The following is a 25,063-nucleotide window of genomic DNA, read 5'->3' as shown; positions in this document are numbered from 1 at the left end:
TATACTCGCTACTTTAAATTCGCAAAATTGAGCATTAAATTTAAATAGCCTTGAACACCATTCTCGTATCGATAAAATCATCGACTTCTTATGTCAATTAATGGCAAATAATTAAAAACTAGAACAGAAAAAGAAACCAAACTAGTGATGGTATTTATCTAACTACCACAACTTCTTGCATGGGCATACCCAAAAAAAAAAATGTGACGTAAGTTAAATGGCAGATAACTGTCCCAATAATTTAGTGTAAAACTATTGCATTTAATTTACGTTTCAATATCTAATAATTGATGATACATGACTGTTTAAGAAAAAAAAACTAGATATAAAACGCCATAGATAATTATCACCATCTTAGAAAAAACAAAGAAAAAATAACACAACTGTTCGTAGCAATAGTAAAGATTTCAGAAAAAAACAATGAAAACAACAGATCACAAAAAGTAGAAAAAGTGTATATACAATGAGATGCGTTCACAAACAAGCAAGGATCGATGATATTAATTAATAATAATTAAGATGCTGAGTAAATAACAACGAAGCAAGGCAAAATAGCCTTAGGGTTGAAAACATAAAGCTCGTCCAAGTTCGAGTACACTCCGGCCGCCCCGGCGACGGAGTCAAACTCCGACTCCGACTCCGACGAACCTCCCTTCTTCACTCTCCCGGCAATCACTCTACACACCAGCATCGCCCTCCTCTCTCCGCCGGCGCCGTCGTCCGCCGCGGCGGCGTGAGCCCTCCCGCTCGTCGCCGTCGTCAGAATCCCGGCACCCCCGGCGCCGGCGCGGAAGCCGGAGCGGATGACGGCGCAGGCGGCGCAGGGTTTGGCGGCGCAGAGGGCGGTGGAGCCGTTGAGGCCGAGGGAGCAGGAGAAGGCGGCGGCGCGGAAGCGGAGGAGCTCGTTGCCGTCGGCGGCGCAGCGGGTGGCGGCGGCGGAGCGGGACTTGGCCTTGACGGCGTCGCGGTGGGACTCGAAGGCGGAGAGCGTTGAGTGGGCGTTGTGGACTTTGAGGATGCGGTGGATCGCCGGCGGGTTCTGGTGGTGGTTGCCACGCTGGACCCAGCTCGACTGGAATATTATCTCCACTATGTTCTTGCTCGTGTCCTCCGATCCCAGCTCCGACACTGATTATTCATTCATTAATTAATCAACTGGATTATTGAAATTAATAATTTCCTAAAATATAGTGAACAAAAATCTGCAATTAAAATACTTATTCGGAACCAGCCAAGGGGTTTAAGCCCTCCTAAAATATTTTTTATTTTATTTTTTTACCCAAATTTAATTTGTTTCTCTTATGTTTGCCCTAAATATTTATAAATTAGTCCTCATTGAAATTAGTTTTTCACTTTATTTTCCCCCAAAAGAAATCCTGCTATTTTTCCACAAAAAAAAAAATCCTACTATTTTGCAAAATAATAATAATAAATAAATAAATAAATGTAATCTTACTATTTAGCTAATTTCCTAATAAATTAGATAGTAGTATTGAATGAAATAGGTTATTTACCGGCGTGGGCGAGGGATCGGTGGTGGTCGAGGGCCTCAGGGGTGAGGAAGATCTGAGAGCAGTTGGGGCATGGGCTTAAGGCGGGTCGGGTCACGAAGCCCATCACCGGATCCACTACCATTCGGCACTCGTAGCACCCCGAGAATCTCCCGAACGGCATTCCCCTGAACGACGACGTACTGTTCGACGATGATGACGTGTCCTTACCGTTGCTGTTGGATGACGTCACCTCGCTGCTGTTGTTGTTGACGGACCTGCTGCTGCTTCCGTTTGACGACGACGACAGGGACGACGATGACGCCATATTCGCCGACGAAGAAGAAGCAGAGAATGACGTGGAAGATGATAAAGAAGAGGAATAAGAAGGAGGTTTTTTATTGTTGTTGGTGTGAATGTGCGGTGATTGTTGTGATTGGTCTGGTCTGTGCATGACTTTTGTGTTGTTGCAGAGTGAGCCTGAGCATTTCATCTTCTTGTTGCTCTTCGTCGTCTCTGCTAGCCTCGCCGTCTCTGTTTCCTTTGGCTTCTTCTGTTTCTTCTTCGGCTCTTCCTTTGGGGTTTGGGAATAGTTCGAGTGCTTACAAGTCTGTAAAAACCCTCTAACCACGCTCCAAGACTGTTGTTGTTGTTGCTCTGCCTGCTTTTTCGACTGTGTTTTGCTTTGGCTTCTTGGTTTCGCCATTGATGTCGTTGAAGGCATTTTTTTTCTTTTTTCTTTAGAAGAAGACAAGAGAGAGAGAGAGAGAGAGGGTTTGTTTTTGTTATGTCTTGAAGAAGAAGAAGAAGAAGAAGAAGAAGAAGGAGAGGAGACTTATTTTGTGTGGCTTTTTGTGGAAAGTGGTGGTAGTATTTATGGGGCTAGGGTTAATCATGGGGTTGATTCAATGATAATGTGTTTTAGTTGATAATAAATACTTATTTAGTTATATGGTGTGATTAGATTATTTTTATTTTACTCGGATTGGGCTACAGACTATATATGCGTGAGTCCCCACATTATAACAAACTATATGTAGACAATACAAACTTTATTGCCCACACATATATTACATCATATGAATCGATTGCTCTTTTTTTTTTCTTCCCCTTAGATTTAGATTTAGATTTGTAAATCTTAAAATGAATTACTGACATCTTGAGATTTGTTGATGAAAATCTGAAATATATAAATACTCTGCGACGATCCAGATGGTTTTGTGATCATCTGGTTATCATGGATTTTTCTTTGGTAAAAAACAAAATAATTATTCCAGGTTGTACTCGTTTCAGCATTTTGTTTTTTTTTTTTTTTTTCAATTTCAAACAAGAAATAAAGAACTTTATTTTTTCTCAAACTGAAATCCCAAAAAGCGAATACAATTTGGGAGTCTTTAATTCAAATACTGCTTCACCCAGCTCCACCTTACTTTCTTGTCTGTCTAATGTCTTTCGAAATTAACATTTATAAATATTATAATAAAAAAAAAATTGTCCGTATAGTGAACACTTATTTAAATAAACCCCGCCATTTTACAATCTTTCAAACTGTAAAGTAAAAAAAAAATTAATATTTATCACCACTAATCAACCTAATTAATAACGTTCATGTGATAAAAAAGAAATTAACGTTCTTCACCAATCACCAAGAAACAATTATTGACTTCATAATTTCAGATATGTGCGAACAAATATTTTTTTTCTTTATAGATTCTAATTATTGAGTACAAAAAACATATATACACCAAATACATGGCACCTTAAAAACCAAGGATGTGTGATTTCATATGATTAATTGTTGTGTATTGGCTTTATCAAAGCTAGCATATCTTGAAGGAAATCTAGACGCATGTGTTATTGTTCTCTCAATAGATTGATAATTATTAGTTAAACTACTATTTTTCACTGATTTTAGATGAGTCTCTCTCACCACATGCCAGTTGTTGGGTGTTGTCTTATTATTTAGAAGTCTCAGGATTCTATTTGGAATGCACATGTTAATTTTTGTATCTATTTCTGATAAATTTATTTATATTTTAAAATATAGTACTGCTGATTAAGATATAAACAATTATCAGCTGTTTTTGAGACCGCCATAAAAATATATAAAGATTTTCTTGCTGGTCGTTAGACGTCAAGATTCTATTTCTTCTTCATCTCCTTTTTTTTCAAATAAATTATTTTTTTAAGAATCTGATAACATTTTCTTTTATACATTATTGATGACTAAAAAAAGGGAAAAAAAAAATCATTGTTGATGGTTTTCGAAAAATGAAACTCGCACATTTTGAAATCAGAACTTAACACACGTGTATATTGCCGCTTTTAAGAGTAGTCTTTGCCTTTCATAAAAGCTCTCGGGCTCTTAGATACATTGTACATACATAATACTACGAATTGCCGTATATATATTTGGAATATATACATATATGTTATGTGTAGGATGGATTTTTAACATGAATCAATAATGAACAAAAAAAAGTATATGATAGTATGTCATATTACAAATATTTCAAAGTTTGCATATATATGTGAACTGTGGCAAGTACAATTTTTTTTGGTATTATCATGCCTCATAAAAACATGAATTGCGGTTTAACTACAATTAGAAATTTCACATATAAATCAAGGATATTGCCGATTGTTAAATTGAGTCGATAACAATTCAGCCTACTCAATGAAACATATGCCCAAATTTACACTTTTTTTTATTTTTTTTTATCTGTGTGAAGATATTACATTTTCAACCATAAAAACATGTGACCACACGTATATAGATAGGAGTAAAATATTTACCAGCAGGAGGTTATGGTACCATGCAACACTATAGGGCATATATATATATATATATATATATATATATATATATATATATATATATATATATATATATATCCAAAGCCCAAGATGTTTTTGGGGCTAAACAATATTTGCACCCATAATATATATACATATATATATATATATATACATTAATATATATATCTCTACTAATTACACAATAATGGAGCCTCTTATCGGAGAAAAAGCTGTTGCCCTGATTCCTTTTGCCTCAAAATCATGCGATACCATATGCAATGGAATCAATAAAGTGGTGTATTTTAAGTTTAATTTACCCAAAAAATAAAAGACTAAAGATCAAAATAACCCCAAAAAAAAAAAAAAGTCATCCATGAAAGTTTTAAACTATTTTTCTTATCGAAGCTAACAAATCAACCGTTGTGCCTTTAAAGCACGAATTAGCATTTTTTTTAACGGCAATAAAATATATAAGCTAATATAAAGAGAGCTCGCTCCTTTATCTTGATGCCATATTATAAACATATATATATATATTTATTCATTTAGAGACGACGGAAACTAAGTGCTTATTAGGCTTACAAGAATAGAACCTTACATATTACACACATATATATACACAGGGGCGGAACTACAGAAAGCTCAGGAGGGTTCAAGCCCTCTTCAATTTTTTTTTTTTTTTTTTTTTTTTTTTTTAACGTTTTTGACCTATTTTTTTTAAAAAATTACATTGTTATTTTTACCCTAAAAATTTACAAATTAGACCCTCCTAATTTTTTTTTTCAAATTAGCTCTCCTTGGTGACCTTCTTTGGCTCTATCCTTTGCATATATATATATATATATATATATATATATATATATATATATATATCCTATTCAGATGTTGGAATATTTTATGTTACAAATATAATATTTTTATCCAAAACAAATATGATAATCCAAGCTTATAGATCTCATTACTGCTACGTACAATAGGATAAGATTTCTTTATGATTTGAATTACAATAGTAAAATGGTATTCTAGTGGTTCACTTAAGGGTTCTTCAAGTTCAATTAAACAGCTAAAACTAAAAGTGGAACTATGTATTATATAGAAGAGGTATACTCAGCTTTACAGTCATGTTACACCTTTTGTAGTTAAAAATAAATCTTTTTTTTTTTTACTCCAATGCTTTTTCATAAAATCGCAGAGTGCTAATGATGCTAGAGCAATTGAAAGCTCTGTAAATGTAGTCAGGCCCAAGTTTAACATGTTTGCAAATTTATTTTTAGATATTTAAGCTTAAACAATATATATTTTAGGTCTAAAATATATTAAATTTAGACTTTTGTCTACATGATTTAAATTTTTATTTAGTGGAAATCTAAAGCAATTGTTTGACCTCTTTAGATATCAAATCGGGCATGAATGTAGTAACTGATTGTGATTGTGGTCTAATATGGATGATTGAATACGTACAATTCCTCCTATCATGTTAGAGTTGGGATTGAGATATCAAAGGCACTCAACTTGCAGAGTAAATTGCAATAATTATCAGCACTAAGTGGTTTGATGAATATTATATATCGGCTAATTGGTCATAAAAACACATGTATGAGGTACAAGATACCTTTTTTTAACCTTCTCATGAACAAAAGAACAATCAAGTTTGATGTGTTTAGTGCGTTTGTGAAAGATATGATGAGCAATGTGAATAGTTGCTTGATTGTCGTAATAAAACTAGTTTGTCGTGAACTATAACAAGATGATCTTGATATAAGATCCCAAAGTAGATAATGCAACCTAAGTAGCTCAGAAGTGAGTAATGACACAGTGATCGATATTTACGCCGAGAAACAGTTAATTGTTTTTTTATTTTTCACACATGGTGAAATAAAACGTGGTCAATATTGACGTGTCGCTGGACAACTGACCCACTTAGAATCAAGATATACAAACAAAAATAAAGTGTGCCTGAAAAAATATATATATACATGGCAACAAAGCCTTTTAGTTAGAGAAGAACACGGCGTGCCACATTTAAATGAGTAGTGTGTAGAAATTGCAAAGAGAAGAAGAAGAAGAAGAAGAAGAAGAAGAAGAAGAAGAAGAAGAAGTGCGAGAGAGAGAGAGAGAGAGAGAGAGAGAGAGAGAGAGAGAGAGGCTATAGTTTCATGTTGCAAAAGTATTCATGAAAAGATACAAAAGAGATAATAAATAGACAAATACAAATAATAAGCTAAGAATAAAAATACCCCATATATATATATATATATATATATATTCATCTAATATCCTCTCTCAAACTCCCGATGCATTAGTGTGAAGCATCGAGAGTATGCTAACTAAGAATTGAAAACGTGGAGTGGAATGAGCCTTCGTAAACAAGTTGGCGATCTACATGGAGAAAATGATGAACGATAACGTGATGGTCCCATTATGATAATGGTGACAAGTGAGATGAAAATCGATCTCAATATGCTTCGTGCGTTCATGAAATACAGAGTTACGAGTAATCTGAATAGCACTAACACTGCCACGGTGCATGAGAATGAGAGTTGAAAGAGAGACACTCATGTCAGCGAGTAACCATCTCAACCAAATAATCTCAGCAATAGTAGAGGTCATGGCACGATATTCATCTTGTAGATGATCGAGAGACAACCGTTTGCTTCTTTCTCTTCCAAGAGATAAGAGAGTCACCCAAGAATATGCAAAAATCCAGTAGTAGACTTGCCAGATGGATCTCGACCCCGGTCGGCATCTGAGTAAGCACGTAACCCAAGAGAAGAAGTAGACCAAAAAAACTCTGAAACTGAGTCCCCAGATATCGAAGAATATGAATTACAGCTTCCCAATGATGGTGAGAACAAGAAGCAACAAACTAAACTAACAACATGGACGGCGTAAGCAATGTCTGATCTGGTGATGGTGAGATAAACTAAATAGCCAACCAAAGTGTGATAAAAAAAGAGCTACATCATATGAGGAAGAATGGCGAGCATTAAGCTCAAGCGGGGAATCAACAATGCGAGAGTCAGAGAGTCGAGCCTGATCGAGAATATCAGCGATGTACTTAGATTGAGAAAGAAGATAGCCACGAGGAGAGTTAGCTACTTATATTCCCAAAAATTACGGTAGAGATCTCAAATCCTTCATCTCAAACTCGCGAGCTAAATGCATATTTAACTTTGCAATCCCATTAACATCATCCCATGTGATCATAATATCATCAATATACAACGAGAGCATCGTGCGACCAGAATAAGTACACCTGACAAAGAGGGCTGAATCATGTGGACTATGATGAAATCTAATAAAGGATATTACAATAGAGAACTTTTCAAACCAGGCACATGGAACTTGTTTAAACCCATAAAGAGCTTTCTTCAATCGACAAACTCTACCAAAACTGTGAGGAACACCGGGCAGAGGAACCATGTAAACTTTCTCGTGAAGATTCTAATTCAAAAATGTATTCTTAACATCCATTTGAGAGATGTCCCACCGATGAGCAGATGCCACTGCAATGAGTGTACAAATAGTGACATGCTTGGAAACATGAGCAAATTTTTTCTCATAGTCCATGTCATATTGCTGAGCAAACCCTTTAGCAACCAAGCGAGCTTTGTATCGCTCAACAGTCTCAACACACTTAGTTTTGATCTTGTAGACTCAGTGAGAACCAATAGCACGTTTTCCCTCGAGAAGATGAACAATTTCCCAAGTACCAGTCTTGTACAACGCGGAGAGTTCTTCAGCCATTGACTGCTGCCAAATGGGGCCAAGAACAACCTCTTTATAGGAAGAGGGCTCAGAGAGGTGGTGTATAGAAGTCAAAAAGAAAAAAAAAAGAAGTGGATTATGTGGAGTAAACATAATCAGGTAACTGATTGGACTTATGGGCTGAGGGTAACGAGGTGGAGAAGGAGGATGGGGAAGCGCATAATCCACACTCGTCGAAGCTTCATCTTGGGAGGCAGTAGGAGTATGAAGAATATCGATAAGTTGAGGTTGATTATCTACAGGGTTAGAAGTATCAATCGTAAAAGACTCAAAAGGATCAATGTGAGTGAGATCAGACTTATGTAAATTTAGAATATCCCAGGGAATAGAGTAAAAATAGATATGTTCAAGAAACAAAACATGATGAGAGACATAAAGTTTTTGACTAACTGGATCATAACAACAATATCCCTACAAAAAGCGAAACGAGAGGTGAGCTTACTACGTTCGACATGAGGTCGGAGAACAAAACATGATGAGAGACATAAAGTTTTTGACTAACTGGATCATAACAACAATATCCCTACAAAAAGCGAAACGAGAGGTGAGCTTACTATTTTGTAGGAATAGAGTAAAAATAGATATGTTCAAGAAACAAAACATGATGAGAGACATAAAGTTTTTGACTAACTGGATCATAACAACAATATCCCTACAAAAAGCGAAACGAGAGGTGAGCTTACTACGTTCGACATGAGGTCGGAGAACAAAACAAGCAAATGCAAAGACCCTCAAGAAAGTATAATCAGGAGCCTGACCATGAAGTTTTTCGAAGGAAGAAAAACCTGAAGTAATGGAGAACATAGTTATGTTTATGGAGTGAAAGGCAGTAAGAATGGCTTCCCTCCAAAACTCACTAGGAACATGTATAGACAAGAGGAGAAAACATGATTTTTCAACAATGTGTCTATGTTTTCTATCAACTACACCATTTTGTTGTGGTGAGTCGGTACAAGAAGTTTGATAGAAAGTACCATCGGAAGCAAGAAAATAAGAGAAACGGCTAGATGCATGTTCACCACCCAAGTCACAACGAAAACATTTAATGACAACATTATGTTGAGTTTTAACAAAAGCACGAAACATATGATGAATGTCAAGAAAATTAGAACAATGTTTCATAAGATAAACCCAACAAAAACGAGTAGAATCATCAATAAAAGAGATATAGTACCTAAGACCCAACCTTTGTAGGAACAGGTGAAGGTCCCTAAACATCATGATGTACTTAGTCAAAAGGTGCAGGAGAAATAGAGACACTTTTAGGAAAATGTAAAGCATAAAATTTTGCTAACTTGCAACCACAACAATCCGAAATATCATGAGTCTGCAAATTTCCTAATGCTCATGTGGATGCTCAATACTTTAAACGAGAACTAGAAACCACAACAATCTGAAATATCATGAGTCTGCCAATTTCCTAATGCTCATATGAATGCTAAGTACTTTAAACGAGAACTAGAAACATGTATGATCTCCGATACCAACCATGAATATCCGAAATTGCTTAGCAAATTCGAGAGCACCACAGTTTGATACCAAAGATTTGAAGATAAGAGTGCCATAAATAAAAACTAAAAGATAAAGGACTTAGACGAAAAGAAGACAAGTCAACACTAGAAGCTACAAAATCAGGAATTCTCAGCTCATCTAAAATGTAAATCCCCCCTGCCTACAGCTTGTCCCAGTCATCTATGAGTATTGCAATATCGAGGTACCTGGAGAGCTCTCGGAATCTACAGGTAGAACAATAGCTTCCATGTTTAGAGACATAACATGAGGAGAAGCGGAGCTTGATTGTCAGATTTCTAGTGTGAATATGTTTGCGCCTTTTCAACAACTGGGGACATTGTGCCTTCCAATGGCTATTTTGCTTGCAGAAGCTGCATACGTCGTACCTAGGCCGGACTTGAGTCTTGAGTTGATTTTTGGATCGATGAGGGACCACAAAATAGAGGATCGGGAGAAGGCATAATCCATTAGTTCATGATTCCCCTATCAACACGAGACTTCAAGCGCATCTCTTCAGCCAACAATTCATTAACCACATAATAAACTAAGCTAAGAGGAGTGCGATGTAGAATTTGTTGGAATTGATCTAGGGTTTAAGAAAAAGTTTAACGCTTCGCAAAGCGGCGGAATTTTAAAAATTTTCTTTTCAAGTAAAAACAGTTTTTTACTAACCTAGACAAAGAGCAAGTACATATAAATAAAAAACTATTATGAGCTAAAGATTACTAACCTTTCTTGAAGCTTGAACGTTGAGAAGCTTTTGGAAAGTTGCAACGTTCGTCTCCCTCGCAGCACGTCTCTCTTTCTTTCCTCGCCAACTCGAGCAACCACGAAAGTTTCTATCACATGAATCACTTGAGAAAAATGAATTAGTGAGTGGGCACTTTTAAACACGACGACTCGAGAACAAGTCTCAAAGTCGAAGAGCTAAAACCACTAGGTCAAATGAGGACCTAGGTGCCAAAACAAAAACAAAAATAACTAGAGAGAGAGAGAGGAGAAATCGGCCACAAGGTCTAGAGAGAGAGTCTCTCAATCTCTAACTTATGTGGAATGAATCAAATGAGAGGAATGAGGTGGGGTATTTATAGGAGGAGGATTACCTTCAAAAGGTAGTTTCCTCATACCCCTTGCACGTCCAAATGAGCTTCTAGAAGCCTTTGGATTTGTTTCCTCATTTGCTTTCTCTCTTAGTTGGCCGAAAATGCACTTTCCTTCTAAAGGAAATTTGTTTCCTCTTTTTCTTTTGGCAAGTATCTTCATACATCAATGCACAAAATAAACTCTCTTTTTCTCTATGGGGCTGCACGAAATTAGTCTCCCATTCTCTTGGGTTGGACGGCCAAAGGGCTTTCAGAAAGCTTTTCTAGATTTTTCTTTACTTGTTCATGACAACATAAGAAAAGCCCATTGAGAATTTTCAAGTAAAATTCTATGAAATGAAATTAATCCACAAGGCCCAATGAACACATCATGGCCAAGTGATCTAGGCCATCATATGACCATGTCAAAAAAATTTATTGACATTCATTTCATGCTATGTCCAAAAAGACAAATTTACCCTTTTGACAATTTTCGTAAAACTTGTCTCGTTCTTGTTTTGACTTAGCTTCTAGTTTAACTATTCCTACTCGATATGATTTGTGACAGTGACCTCATGGATCCAAATGAACAAAGCTTGAGATAAACACTTGGACTCAAAAGTTCACAAACCTTTTCCAAGTTTAGCTTAATGCCAACTTACTCCACTAAAGAGTTGACACTGAAAATCTCTCGGTTCAAATGAATTTATTTTCTACTCAAGAATTCAACCTAATTGTAATGAGTGGATCCACAGAATATTATCAGTGTTTACCCTTCATGAATATCATCAGCCAGTCGGGATTTACAAAATTACCATTTTACCCTTCTAGCTGTTATTTCCTCAACTCATTTGTCGCTTGTGAATAAGTTAAAAACAATGTATTGACGAGGAGCTAACAAGTCACATTGTTTCATCCAAAAGAGTCAGGACTCAATTTGGACACTGGCCAGTTCATTTATTCACACTCCAAGGAACAAAGCATGAGGTGATATACATTGCATTTCAGCAATCTTGTACATGAATTCCATATCTATGAGAACTTCACAAAGTTACTCATGACATTCTCACAACTTAGTACTTCACCAATAGGCCTTGTTCGGAATCACATAGTGAGTCCGAACTCTGACTTTCTCAAATGAGAATACTAAGGTGTGAAATGACATGTCTCATTTCAGGATTAAGGTAAGCACGATGCAATTCATACGTAGTGACTTCGAGACATAAGAGGTTAAATGGTTTGTTCTTATCTTGTCTCTAGAAGTGCACTGGTCAATTCAGTACCTTCGGAAGATACGTAGAAGAACTATAGAGTCTCCAACTCTCAATGCCTCATAACCAGACATCATAGATTCTTCTAACAATCATACTGAGGTCAATAGTCATTTGACCCTTAGATTGCGAATATATCGTTTTAAGCAAACTACGAAGAGTTTGTCCATGCAAATCTACATTTGTGAATGGATCTGCTAGGTTGTCCACCGTTGAGATCTTCTTCACTTCCACGTCTCCGCGCTGCACGATCTCTCGAATCAAATGGTATTTCCTCTCAATATGCTTAGAGCGCTTATGGCTTCGAGGATGAAACCCTTGGTTTCCTTTGGATATCCCACAAACAAGCATAATTCTGACCTACTAGCCAACTTGCTAGTCTTTTGCCTTAGCACGTGTGCAGGGCAACCCCAAATTCGGATGTGGCTCAGATTTACTTTACGACCAGTCCATTGTTCATATGGAGTACCAGGAACCGTCTTGGACGGAACTTGGTTCAGAATGTAAGCGGCTGTTTCGAGGGCATATCCCCAAAAGGAAAGATGGAGTGATGAGTAACTCATCATTGATCTAACCATCTCCATAAGAGTTCGGTTCCTTCTCTCTGACACTACGTTTTGTTGAGGTGTGCCAGGTGCGGTAAGCTGAGAAGAGATTCCTTCTTCTTTAAGAAAGTCATCGAACTCTCCAGACATATACTCACCACCTCAATCAGATCGAAGTGTTTTGATCACTTTGCCAGTTTGCTTTTCCACTAAAGCCCTAAAGACCTTAAATACGTTAAAGGTCTCGGATTTGTGTTTGAGCAAATAGACAAAACCATATCGCGAGTAATCATCGGTGAAGGTAACGAAGTATTCGTATCCCCCACGTGCCTGTTGGCTGAGCGGACCACATACATCAGAATGTATTAGTTCCAGCAACTCAGTGGCTTTTCGACCCTTATCGGAGAAAGGTCGCTTAGTCATTTTTCCTTCTATGCAGGATTCACAAGTAGGTAGTGAACCTATTGCAGAGGCTTGGAGTGGACCATCCCTCACAAGTCTCTTAATCCTTTCTAGACTGATATGACCAAGTTTTAAGTGCCATAGGTGTGTTGATTTTGTTAGATCGGAGGATTCAGAAAGTTTGATCCTCTTTGGCTCCCTAATTAGATCATTATCTATTTCGGTGTCCAAGATGGAAGGTTGAGTGGGATAAATGTAGAAAAGAGCATTCTTCATACATGCATCAGTGACAAAAGAATTATCAGGAAACGAAATACGAATTCCATTCTTAATGAACTTTAAACAATAATCTTGCTCACGAAGACGAGCAACGGATATTAAGTTCTTCCCAAAGGTAGGAACGAAATAAACATTATTCAAGTTTTAAGTGCGGTCTTCAAAAGACAGCGTCACAGATCCCACATCATTCGCAGACACCAGGCTCCCATCACCCCATTTGAAACAGAACTCGCCTTCCTCTAAGCTTTTGGTTTTCTTGAAACCATTCAAGGAACAACAAATATGGTTAGTAGCAGCGGAGTCAAGAATCCACGTTGATACATTATCAGCTACTAAGCATGCTTCGGTAACTAGTACAATACTATGTTCCTTTGCTTTGAGATAGGCAGGACAGTTCTTTTTATCGGCCTTGTGAGGTCTCATCTTAGTTCTAGAGGCAGAGGCTTTTTGCTCAGTAGCATGTGCCTCTCCTTGATTCCTCTTTCTCTTAGTGAGACCTACAGCAGTGTGAAGTTCCTTCATAAGCTTGGTAACGGTGTACTCTAGCTTGTTTATGGAGTAGTTCATCTTGGAGGTATCAAGAGATGCGGGGAGAGTTTCTAAGATCATATCTATGACACTCTTCCCATCAATCTCAGATCCTAGGATTTCCATTTTATTTAGAAAACTAATGATCAGTATCATAAAGTCTCCAACAGGAGTCCTAGCCTGCATATGACAGTTCATAAACTGTCGGACTGCTTGTAGCCTTGTTTGACGCCCTTGCCCTCTAAACATCTCAAGGAGATTGTAGAGCATTTCGGCGGCAGTCTCGATGTCACGATGTTGCTCTTTCAGCATATTGTTCATAGATGCCAAGATATAGCACCTCACAATCTCATCGGATCGAAGCCAGGCCGCTAAGGCGTCATTGTCCTCTTGAGTCAAATCATCATTCGTCATAGGAGGACACGGGATGGTGAGTACCCATTTGTGCTTGTTAATGGTAAGGATGATGTCGAGGTTATGTTTCGAGTCTATGTAGTTTTCGTTTTCGAGTTTGTTCGAGGAAAGGATGAAAGAGAGAGAGTTGGGAGACATATTGCCTATAAAAGTTGAAACAAGTTTATGATTAGTCTTTGGTTTAGGATTTAAGTTTGTTTAAGACTTTATAAAATCCAAATGTGTTATAAACCAAACGATAATTTACTCCTTCGGGCCGCAAAAAATCTCCATTTATAAGTAAATGACACATCATTAATGCTTAGCCAAGATGTCAATACACTAAATTTTGACTAGCCACCTTGTAAATTGGTTTGATCACTCACATCCTTTCGCAGGGCCTCGAGGGAGGATTACTAGGGATTGAGTCTAAGTGTGTAACCAACCACTTAGTCCAAAAGATTGACTTTGAAAAACAATCCGCCGAGGGAAGGTCTTGTCTCATTGTCTCACTTTCGGATTTAGCTCATTGAGCAATGATCAGTGCAAAGCGCCCTTGAGTACTCTCATTTAAGAGAGGGCCACGAGGGTGACTCTTAGTCTGGCGACACTTGCACTTTTCATTAGTGTTGGAGATCGTGGGTTACAAACAACAAGTATAACCCTCCCACTTAGTTTTTGGAGTTGGTACATCGACTCTTATAAGTTCAGAAACAGATTTCCTAGTTAGAGAGCGACAGAGCGGACACCTAGAAGAGAATCCTAGATCGTCATGTTCAGAGCAGTATTAGTGCATAAAGGCACAAGGTACATACTCGATCTTTTCCTATTTTCTATTTCGGGAAAATGCGTGAGGAAAGTGTGAACTTCAACTCACTCGAACACTTGAAAGTTTGAGATTACACATCTTTTTATTTTTCGGCTTATCTACAAGGAGACCTCCCACTCAAATTTTCAAGAGCATATAGATTTTGAACATATGTGATATAGATATAGTTTTGAAAACATTTTGAAAATTTATTTGATTTGGATGACAAAATATTTTTCAAGTTTGAAAGTGAAAACGGTTTTTCAAAATTCAAACTAGTTTTGTAAAATTCAATTTCAATTAAACTTTCAAAAATCAAAACATTTTAATCTTACACATCATGTTTATAATCTTATAAAAAATATTTTTGCTCAAGAAATCTTTCTCTTTAGAGTTCTATAACTCATGGTAGTGGGGCTGAAAATCCGGAATTCTAAAAAAACTGGAGTTTCGGAACAGTCGCGCACCTCGGAGTAAAATCGTCATAACTGGCAGCTCCGATGTCCTTTTGACCTGAAACCGGTGGCATTCGACAGAGGACAGACAGAGCTTTAATTTGATTTAAGAATAATTAAATTTCGATTTCTGAGCAGAGAGTTATGCCACTTTTACTGCGGCTTTTACTCCAGCTCGATGAAAAAGAAATAATTAAAGCTTGGTCTTTTTTATGTGCGAAAAAGAATCGAGTGTAACGGAACGTTTTATGAAGGTTGTTAAAGATTTTATTTGTGTTTTATTAGCAAGGTAATAACATAGTATAAAATAAATAACAACATGCATAAAACGATTCAAGTAAATAAAAGAAACTAGCAAGACAATATAACTAGTCACAAAAATTACTCGAAATTTCTCAAACTTTTAAAACACGTTTTTCAATATAAAAAATTAAAAACTTTTAGAACTGATTCTAATGTGTCTTAATAACATCCCAAACTCATAGAAAATCAACATGATTTTTAATTTAAAGGCATGAGCAATAAATTAAAAAAAATCTAAGAAAACAATTCTAACTTGTCACAAAATTAGTAAACTTTCGAAAAACGATTTTCCAGCTCATATTTTTAAATACATGTACATGCATATCTTTGACCATAGCTCTGATACCATTTGTTGGAATTGATCTAGGGTTTAAGAAAAAGTTTAACGCTTCGCAAAGCGGCGGAATTTTAAAAATTTTCTTTTAAAGTAAAAACAGTTTTTTACTAACCTAGACAAAGAGCAAGTACATATAAATAAAAAACTATTATGAGCTAAAGATTACTAACCTTTCTTGAAGCTTGAACGTTGAGAAGCTTTTGGAAAGTTGCAACGTTCGTCTCCCTCGCAGCACGTCTCTCTTTCTTTCCTCGCCAACTCGAGCAACCACGAATGTTTCTATCACATGAATCACTCGAGAAAAAAGGAATTAGTGAGTGGACACTTTTAAACACGACGACTCGAGAACAAGTCTCAAAGTCGAAGAGCTAAAACCACTAGGTCAAATGAGGACCTAGGTACCAAAACAAAAACAAAAATAACTAGAGAGAGAGAGAGAGGATAAATCGGCCACAAGGTCTAGAGAGAGAGTCTCTCAATCTCTAACTTATGTGGAATGAATCAAATGAGAGGAATGAGGTGGGGTATTTATAGGAGGAGGATTACCTTCAAAAGGTAGTTTCCTCATACCCCTTGCACGTCCAAATGAGCTTCTAGAAGCCTTTGGATTTGTTTCCTCATTTGCTTTCTCTCTTAGTTGGCCGAAAATGCACTTTCCTTCTAAAGGAAATTTGTTTCCTCTTTTTCTTTTGGCAAGTATCTTCATACATCAATGCACAAAATAAACTCTCTTTTTCTCTATGGGGCTGCACGAAATTAGTCTCCCATTCTCTTGGGTTGGACGGCCAAAGGGCTTTCAGAAAGCCTTTCTAGATTTTTCTTTACTTGTTCATGACAACATAAGAAAAGCCCATTGAGAATTTTCAAGTAAAATTCTATGAAATGAAATTAATCCACAAGGCCCAATGAACACATCATGGCCAAGTGATCTAGGCCATCATATGACCATGTCAAAAAAATTTATTGACATTCATTTCATGCTATGTCCAAAAAGACAAATTTACCCTTTTGACAATTTTCGTAAAACTTGTCTCGTTCTTGTTTTGACTTAGCTTCTAGTTTAACTATTCCTACTCGATATGATTTGTGACAGTGACCTCATGGATCCAAATGAACAAAGCTTGAGATAAACACTTGGACTCAAAAGTTCACAAACCTTTTCCAAGTTTAGCTTAATGCCAACTGACTCCACTAAAGAGTTGACACTGAAAATCTCTCGGTTCAAATGAATTTATTTTCTACTCAAGAATTCAACCTAATTGTAATGAGTGAATCCACAGAATATTATCAGTGTTTACCCTTCATGAATATCATCAGCCAGTCGGGATTTACAAAATTACCATTTTACCCTTCTAGCTGTTATTTCCTCAACTCATTTGTCGCTTGTGAATAAGTTAAAAACAATGTATTGACGAGGAGCTAACAAGTCACATTGTTTCATCCAAAAGAGTCAGGACTCAATTTGGACACTGGCCAGTTCATTTATTCACACTCCAAGGAACAAAGCATGAGGTGATATACATTGCATTTCAGCAATCTTGTACATGAATTCCATATCTATGAGAACTTCACAAAGTTACTCATGACATTCTCACAACTTAGTACTTCACCAATAGGCCTTGTTCGGAATCACATAGTGAGTCCGAACTCTGACTTTCTCAAATGAGAATACTAAGGTGTGAAATGACATGTCTCATTTCAGGATTAAGGTAAGCACGATGCAATTCATACGTAGTGACTTCGAGACATAAGAGGTTAAATGGTTTGTTCTTATCTTGTCTCTAGAAGTGCACTGGTCAATTCAGTACTTTCGGAAGATACCTAGAAGAAGTATAGAGTCTCCAACTCTCAATGCCTCATAACCAGACATCATAGATTCTTCTAACAATCATACTGAGGTCAATAGTCCTTTGACCCTTAGATTGCGAATATATCGTTTTAAGCAAACTACGAAGAGTTTGTCCATGCAAATCTACATTTGTTTCTTCGTAAGTTGTTTAGTTTGTTTATGGACTAAAGACTAATGTTTTATCATAAAGCTTCAAACAGACACGGAAGAATGAATGAACGTTTCAACTTTTTATTAATGAATAACCAATTACAAGCAAGAGTCTTCATGAGACTTTATTACATCAAATGTAGAATATAAAGATTACAACTCTTCTTGTGGGCACCATTGACAACATAATTGTGCCCAAAGACCTTCAAATTCATCTCGAAGAGCCATCAGAAACTAAACAAGACGTTGCTCCTCCCATCGAGCAATGTAAGCTGGAAATGCGCGTAATTATATTGATTCGGTCAAAGCAAGCTGATCCAAAGGTTAGACATAGCAGAGTAAGACTATTTAACACTCGTAATGTTTTGTTGAAGAGCCCGAATGTCAATTTTCAAATAATATTGCTTTGCAAAGTTAGACTTTCCAATTGCCCCTAAACCTCCTTAGTCGACTCGTATTTTGCCAATTGAACGCCGATCGATTGCTGAACCGAGTTGTTGACCCAAGTGATGATTTTGGAATTAGAAGCATCCCAAATATCCCACTGTTAAATAAAGTCCTCATCCTTCTCGTTTGTCGGTTTCATGTAGGTTCCAGAAATATAACCCACATACACTTCTATTTCTAGAAATTTCGCATAACATAACTCCAATATGAATGATTATATCCAGTTAATTGCACATTGATAGACTGAAGCAAATCATCTTTAACTCCAGCCATATAGAAGAAGCAAAGCAAAATTCAAGACCAGATCCCCAAATTCGGAAACAATGCACAATCCAACAAAGAGACCGAAACCAAAATACGTACCAAGGTGAGGATCAAGTCGTTGCGAAAATCCTCAAAAACGATGCAAAACCACGTCGAAATTGCAACCAATTTGAAAGTCTTAATCCTATCGCAACCATGTAGAAATTAAAAAGAGAAGAAGAAGAGGAATTTAGGAGAGAGAGAGAGAGAGAGAGAGAGAGAGAGAGAGAGAGAGCCAAAAGAGGCTAGAGTTTCATCTTACAAAAGTATTCATGAAAAGATACAAAAGAGATAATAAATAGACAAATACAAATAATAAGCTAAAACTAAAATACCCCTAATATTTATATATATATATATATATATATATATATATATATATATATATATTATTCTAATAGAATGTATATTTTCATGCATTGGTTATTTTCTTCATTGATAGCTATCAAGTTACACCAACTTCTATACTCAAAATTGTTACAGTATACAAAAGGAAACACGAGGGTGTGATATATTTCTATTTTCTCGGTGTTAAATTTTAGCAAAGTTTGTTTTTTTAGAGTAATTTTTCTTAATATTTAGTTATTTTGAGGGTAATATTTTTGTGAGAATTGTGTTATGGTCCTATAAAAGAGGTCACTATGAGACGAGTAAGGAGATCGCAAATGTAATGGTATCTTATATGTTGCAGTTTACAGATGGATTTAGAAAAAACGTCAACTCAAGATTGATTTTGAATCCTAAGACCAACTCCAATCCACACCATATTTGGTGTGGGAAGTGACACATTTGATGTGGGTTTGCTCCAACCCACACCAAATTCTACACCAAATTTAGTGTAACACAATTTTTAATTGCAAATTTACCCCTAGTTCAAACAATTTCTATAAAAAAAAACATATTCTCAATTAAACAAGAGAATAAATAAGATAAAATTAAAAAATTACATAACATTAATAAAACACAATATATACTAAATAAAGTACCACATTAATTATACTACTAAAAATACATATACAACCTCAATAAAAATAAAACTAAACACACAACATAAGAAAAAAAAAAATTACAAATTGAAATATAAAAGTGCATGCATAAACCTAAATAAAAACACAAAGTTAAAGATGTTAATTTTGTAATATTAATATAATACTTTGTATTATTATAAATTAATTTAAGAGATTTATTAGTATCTAGCCTCTATTAAAAGGGGAGATTAAAATAGTAGTCAAACTATCAATTTATTTTAAAAGATAGCAAACATTGATTAAAGTCTCAAAAATACCCTTCTCTCCCACTCCCAAACACCCAAACACCACATCCACACTCAAACACCACACCTCAATCTTCCTCTGCGATCCACCGGATCTTCGCCGGAGACTCGCCATCGCCGACACCGAAGAAGGAGCTCCGGACTCAATCGCCACCGCCTCGTGTCCTTTACGGAGAAGCTCGCGCCGGTTCTCCTTACCGGTGGTTCTGAGGTTGATTCCGACGTGGTTGTCACTTGGGTCACCGAATTCGGAGTTAAATCGCGTGTTGGCGGGGCCGGCACACGCGGCGATGGAGGTTCGATTTCAGGTTCTAGGGTTTTTTGTTCGATAGTTAATCGGATTAACTGTCACAGTTAATCTGATTAACTGTCTGTCAGAGTTAATCTGATTAACTGTGACGAACTTCTTCCGAACGATTTCGAACATCAGCGAGTCTCGTGATTGCGCCGATCCAGCCGTTCAAATGTTGCAAGTTTAGTACTGCATATTAACTGTGATAGTTAATCAGATTTATTGTTAAGGTTAATTCGATTAATCGTGACGATCCTCCTCCGGAAACGATCTCGAACATCAGTGAGTCCTTGCGGCTGCACAGATCCGACCGTTTGAAGGTATATTTGAGATTTCGCAGTTTGAAACTTTGATGAAAACTCGGATTCCGGCGCCGGAGGCGACGGAGATGAAAGTTAATAAGATTTATTGTTGTTCTTGTTACTAGTTAATAAGATTTATTGTTGTTCTTGTTACGGGTAATGAGATTTACTATTTTTCTTGTTACCGTTAATATTATTTACTCTGATTGTTAATAATAACAACTCTTAAGGGTATTATTGGAATATTGAAATGTTATTATAACAAATTGGCTACTTTTCTAAATATGTTAATAGTTTGACTATAATTTTAAAATAGAGGAGCTATTTGGGCTAGATACCTAACCCGCCCTTAATTTAATATTATTGGTAAAGAATAACAATATAATATTTATAATATTGCTACTGACATAACAATTTAATAGTGGGGTTAATATGCAATTGATATGAAGTAAAATTGAAAAGTATAAAAAAAATATTCTTTTTGGTGTTAGATTTAGTGATGTGAGTTAGAGATGAAAACACTGTAGCTGCATTAAATTGAGGTAATAATTACATCAAATTGATGTTATGAGTTGAAGATAGTCTATTGAATTATATTGTCTAGTGAATAACTTTTCTTTCACGCCCTAGATGTAAGTGTTAAGCATTGAAATTGTGTTCATTTGGATCTACAAGTTTATCTTTATCCAATATAAATTCTCTCATTCTTTATAATGTGATAATCCTATAGACTATTATTTTACACATGGTTCAAATTAACCGAGAACATTTATAACAAAGCTCAAAATGCCATTTTCGACACTGTTTTGAGCCTGCTGATTTATTGAGAATTGACACGCCAAAGGAAAATCGAACGAAAAAAATGTGGAAAATGGCAAATAAAATGCCGTTTTCAAATACCGTTTTCGATGGCTAATCGACATGCCGATGAGAAACCGAACGAAAATAATGTTGCGGAATATATTAAATATATATATATATATATATATATATATATATATATATTAGAATTTTTAAACTTAGATATAAATCTTAAAATATGTCTACCCAATACACATATTATATAAAGAAAAATTACACGGACTAAGCTACTTAAAACGTTGGTATTGCAATCTAGCCAACGTTTCATTTAAGTTTCAAATGTATTCACAAATGATGACGTGACTTTATTAATTATTTATCAAATTATTACATTAACCTTTATTAAAATCGACTGGACATAAACATGCAGCCAACGTTTTGATCGCAACCAAATATTGCAGCTTTAATACACATTAACTTGATTATTCCATTATATTTTCTTCCCTTTTTTGTAGTCCAATTAGTTGCGATATCAAGTTTCTTGGGTTAATTTCAATTAATTTTTGTTTATTTTACACGCGATAAGTTTTGACTGGCTGAAACATTAGCTAGTAGTTGGTTTCTATGATTTATGTTACATAAGGGTATTTCATATATTTTTTTAATTGCCTATTTCTGTAAAAGGCTAAATTACAAAATTTACAAAATTTTGGCTATATCTTTAAAACTATGTTTGAAATTGACAACGTTGCTAGATTATCCTTACCTAAATATAAAATTTATTTATGTAAAATTTGTATATATAATTTTCTACCCAACACATATTACTTGTGTAAATACGTGTATGTAAATATATTTCTGCACAATACCTATTTATAGTTTTTTTTTGTAATTTTATTTATTTATGTATATATAATATATTCTTTTTTACTAGTGTATCTAATATATAATATACAACTTTTTTTATCTGAATATAATATATAACATGTATGTAAAGAGAAATTTTATTTTATAGACCTAAAAATTAACAAAATATCAAGACTAGTCCTCATATTTAAAAATATCTAAAAATGGACTTTTATCCATATTTCGGACACAAATGCCCTTTTGAACAAATAAGTCAATCTATCTTCTCAATCCCATACTCGATCTTTCACGCTCAATTTCGACGAGATACAACTGAATACGACGAGATACGAGGGAATCCGACGAGCTATGATGAACTACGATAACAAAGTTTCACGTGAATTTGACCTTCACCGCTTAAAATGCCCAAAAAGTATGAATTTTATCGTATAACATCGTACATTATCGTACGGTATCGTACACTATTGTACATTATAACGCAATTTCATTTGTATGAATTTTATCGTACATTATAATTATAATGTATCGTATCTCATCGTATTGTGTCATATATTATCGTACAATACTATACGATATCGTACGATACAATACGATGAGATACGATACATTATATTTAGAATATACTATAAAATTCATACAAATTATAATGTTCATTGTAATTATAACGTACGATAATATACGATACCGTACGATAATGTACGATACAATACGATGAGATACTATACATTATAATTATAATGTACGATAAAATTCATACAAATGAAATAGTGTTATAGTGTACGATAATATACGATAGTGTACGATAATATATGATGCTATACGATAATATACGATAAAATTAAAATTTTTTGGGAATTTTAAGCGGTGAAAGTCAAATTCACGTGAAACTTTGTCATCATATGTCATCATAAGTCGTCGGATTCCCTCGTATCTCGTCAAATTTAGTTGTATCTCGTCGGAATAGAGCGTGAAAGTGAAATGAGTTTATTTGTTCAGAATGACATTCGTATCCAAAATTGGGACAAAAGTCCATTTTTGAATATTTTTAAAATATGATGTCTAGTCTCGATATTTTGTCAACTTTTAGGTCCATAAAATGAAATTTCTCAATATAAATATTCATAGTTTTTTTTTTTGCCCACTTGGGCATGTTTATTTAGGCCCACGCGCAAGCTTATTTTAGCCCATTAGGTTTAATATATTCTTCTCCAGCGCGTGCAAGTGCAACACAAACCAAAAACACAACATACAAACATACCCACGCAATGCTGCTAACAAAAATTGAAAAACAATGCAACACAGATTCCTTTCAAAACGAAATCTTATTTCGTGTGGAATTTCGCCGATTGTCGACGAAATCTTGTTGAATTTGTTCTCCGCCATGTTGAAACGAAAGGTAAGTCACCGATTGTCTCCGGTGTTAGAGTCGTCTCCCTCGCTTGATTTCAAGCTCCGAAAATCGCCAAAGCTTTTCCTATTCTCCTGACTTTCAACGAATCTTCACGACATTTAATGAGTTTTGTTCATTAAACTTAACAAAAAAAATCGGTCTTTTATTTCACAAACGGCGTGTCGTTTTTGGCGAAAGTCGAATGACATTTTGTGGAAAAAACGACAACTACAGTTTCGACGGCCACTTTTGTACTGATAGCGGTGATGTCACCGATTTTCGGCGAATTTTGCCGGCATTTAAAACATTGGTTTATAACTTTACCCAATTAAATATTTCAAAGACTTAATTAAAAAAAAAATCTCAGAGAGCTAAAACTAATATAACATCTTTTGAAAAAAAAATATACTATTATAACATTACATGTGATTTTGAAGACAGGAATAAGAATTGGACATAGATATTAGTTGGATGTTTTTTTTTTTATTAACATATATGATTAAATTTTAAATTTTCACACATATACTATCAAATTTATAACAAAATGCAGTAAACTTATCATGACAATTGTCAAGAAATCTAGTATTTTGTGATAAATTTGATAATAGATGTGATTTTATTTATTTTTATTTTAAAAAAAATCCAAAAGAAGTAAAATTCATGTCCAACAATTTTTTAAGTGTCTTCCCCAAAGACCCTGACTAGCTTAATTGAAAGGATAAATTAAAACTAAAATAATAGGCTTTAAATACTTTTAAAAATGAAAAATTTGTTGCAACTAGTCAATTCTACAGTTTTTTTTTTTTTTTTTTTTTTTTTTAAGGTTCTAGCAAAAGTTTCAATAAATTTGAGCTATTGAGCTACTGACCTAATTGTCCCTTTAAAAATAACATCTTTTGAAGCAGTAAATAATTATTATTTTTCTATAAATAAAAATATTACTGATAACCAAAATTAAATGAAATCTAAAACAGTAAACTAAATTTTAATTTTTTTACGTAACTATCAAGAGAAATGGATTTTTTACAACTTGAAAAAAAAAAAAAATCTATGTACTAAAAACTTTAGACACAGATTCGTTTAGATAACACTACCACAAGTTGGAAATAGCATTCAATAGCCTTTTTTGTAATTTTTTTTTAAATATTAACTGCTGAACTTTTTATTTTTTTAGAAATAACCGTTTTAATTTTTGTATATTCATTCTGCCCTTAATAACTATTAATCATATTTCAATAATTGTTAACCAGATTTCAATAACTGTTAACCAGATTTCAAAAACTGTAAACTAGATTTCAATAGTTGTTGATCAGATTTTAATAAATGTTGACTAGATTTAGAACGCAATGATATTTTTTTCCGGAGAAAAGAGAAACGATTATTGCGGATATGTTTTGAAAATATGAGTGAGATATGA

The 25,063-nt window shown here is 35.0% G+C and overlaps 1 protein-coding gene across 1 annotated transcript; it reads right to left on the bottom strand.

Annotated features, from left to right (window-relative positions):
• Positions 1–271: 271 nt before the first annotated feature.
• Positions 272–2,364, bottom strand: LOC149391069 (uncharacterized). Its single transcript, XM_089618675.1, has 2 exons — positions 1,515–2,364; positions 272–1,128 (listed from the first exon to the last, which is right to left on the bottom strand). The coding sequence occupies exons 1-2, from the start codon at positions 2,212–2,214 to the stop codon at positions 515–517; spliced, it is 1,314 nt and encodes a 437-aa protein (XP_089474801.1). The 5' UTR covers positions 2,215–2,364; the 3' UTR covers positions 272–514.
• Positions 2,365–25,063: the final 22,699 nt, after the last annotated feature.

This window comes from Urtica dioica, chromosome 7 (genome assembly GCF_054948205.1).
Source record: "Urtica dioica subsp. dioica isolate 48M chromosome 7, U.dioica_male_clone48M_v1_H2, whole genome shotgun sequence".
NCBI lineage: Eukaryota > Viridiplantae > Streptophyta > Magnoliopsida > Rosales > Urticaceae > Urtica > Urtica dioica.
Note: the sequence above shows the minus strand (reverse complement) of the source record. Positions and strands in the feature narration are given on the sequence as shown.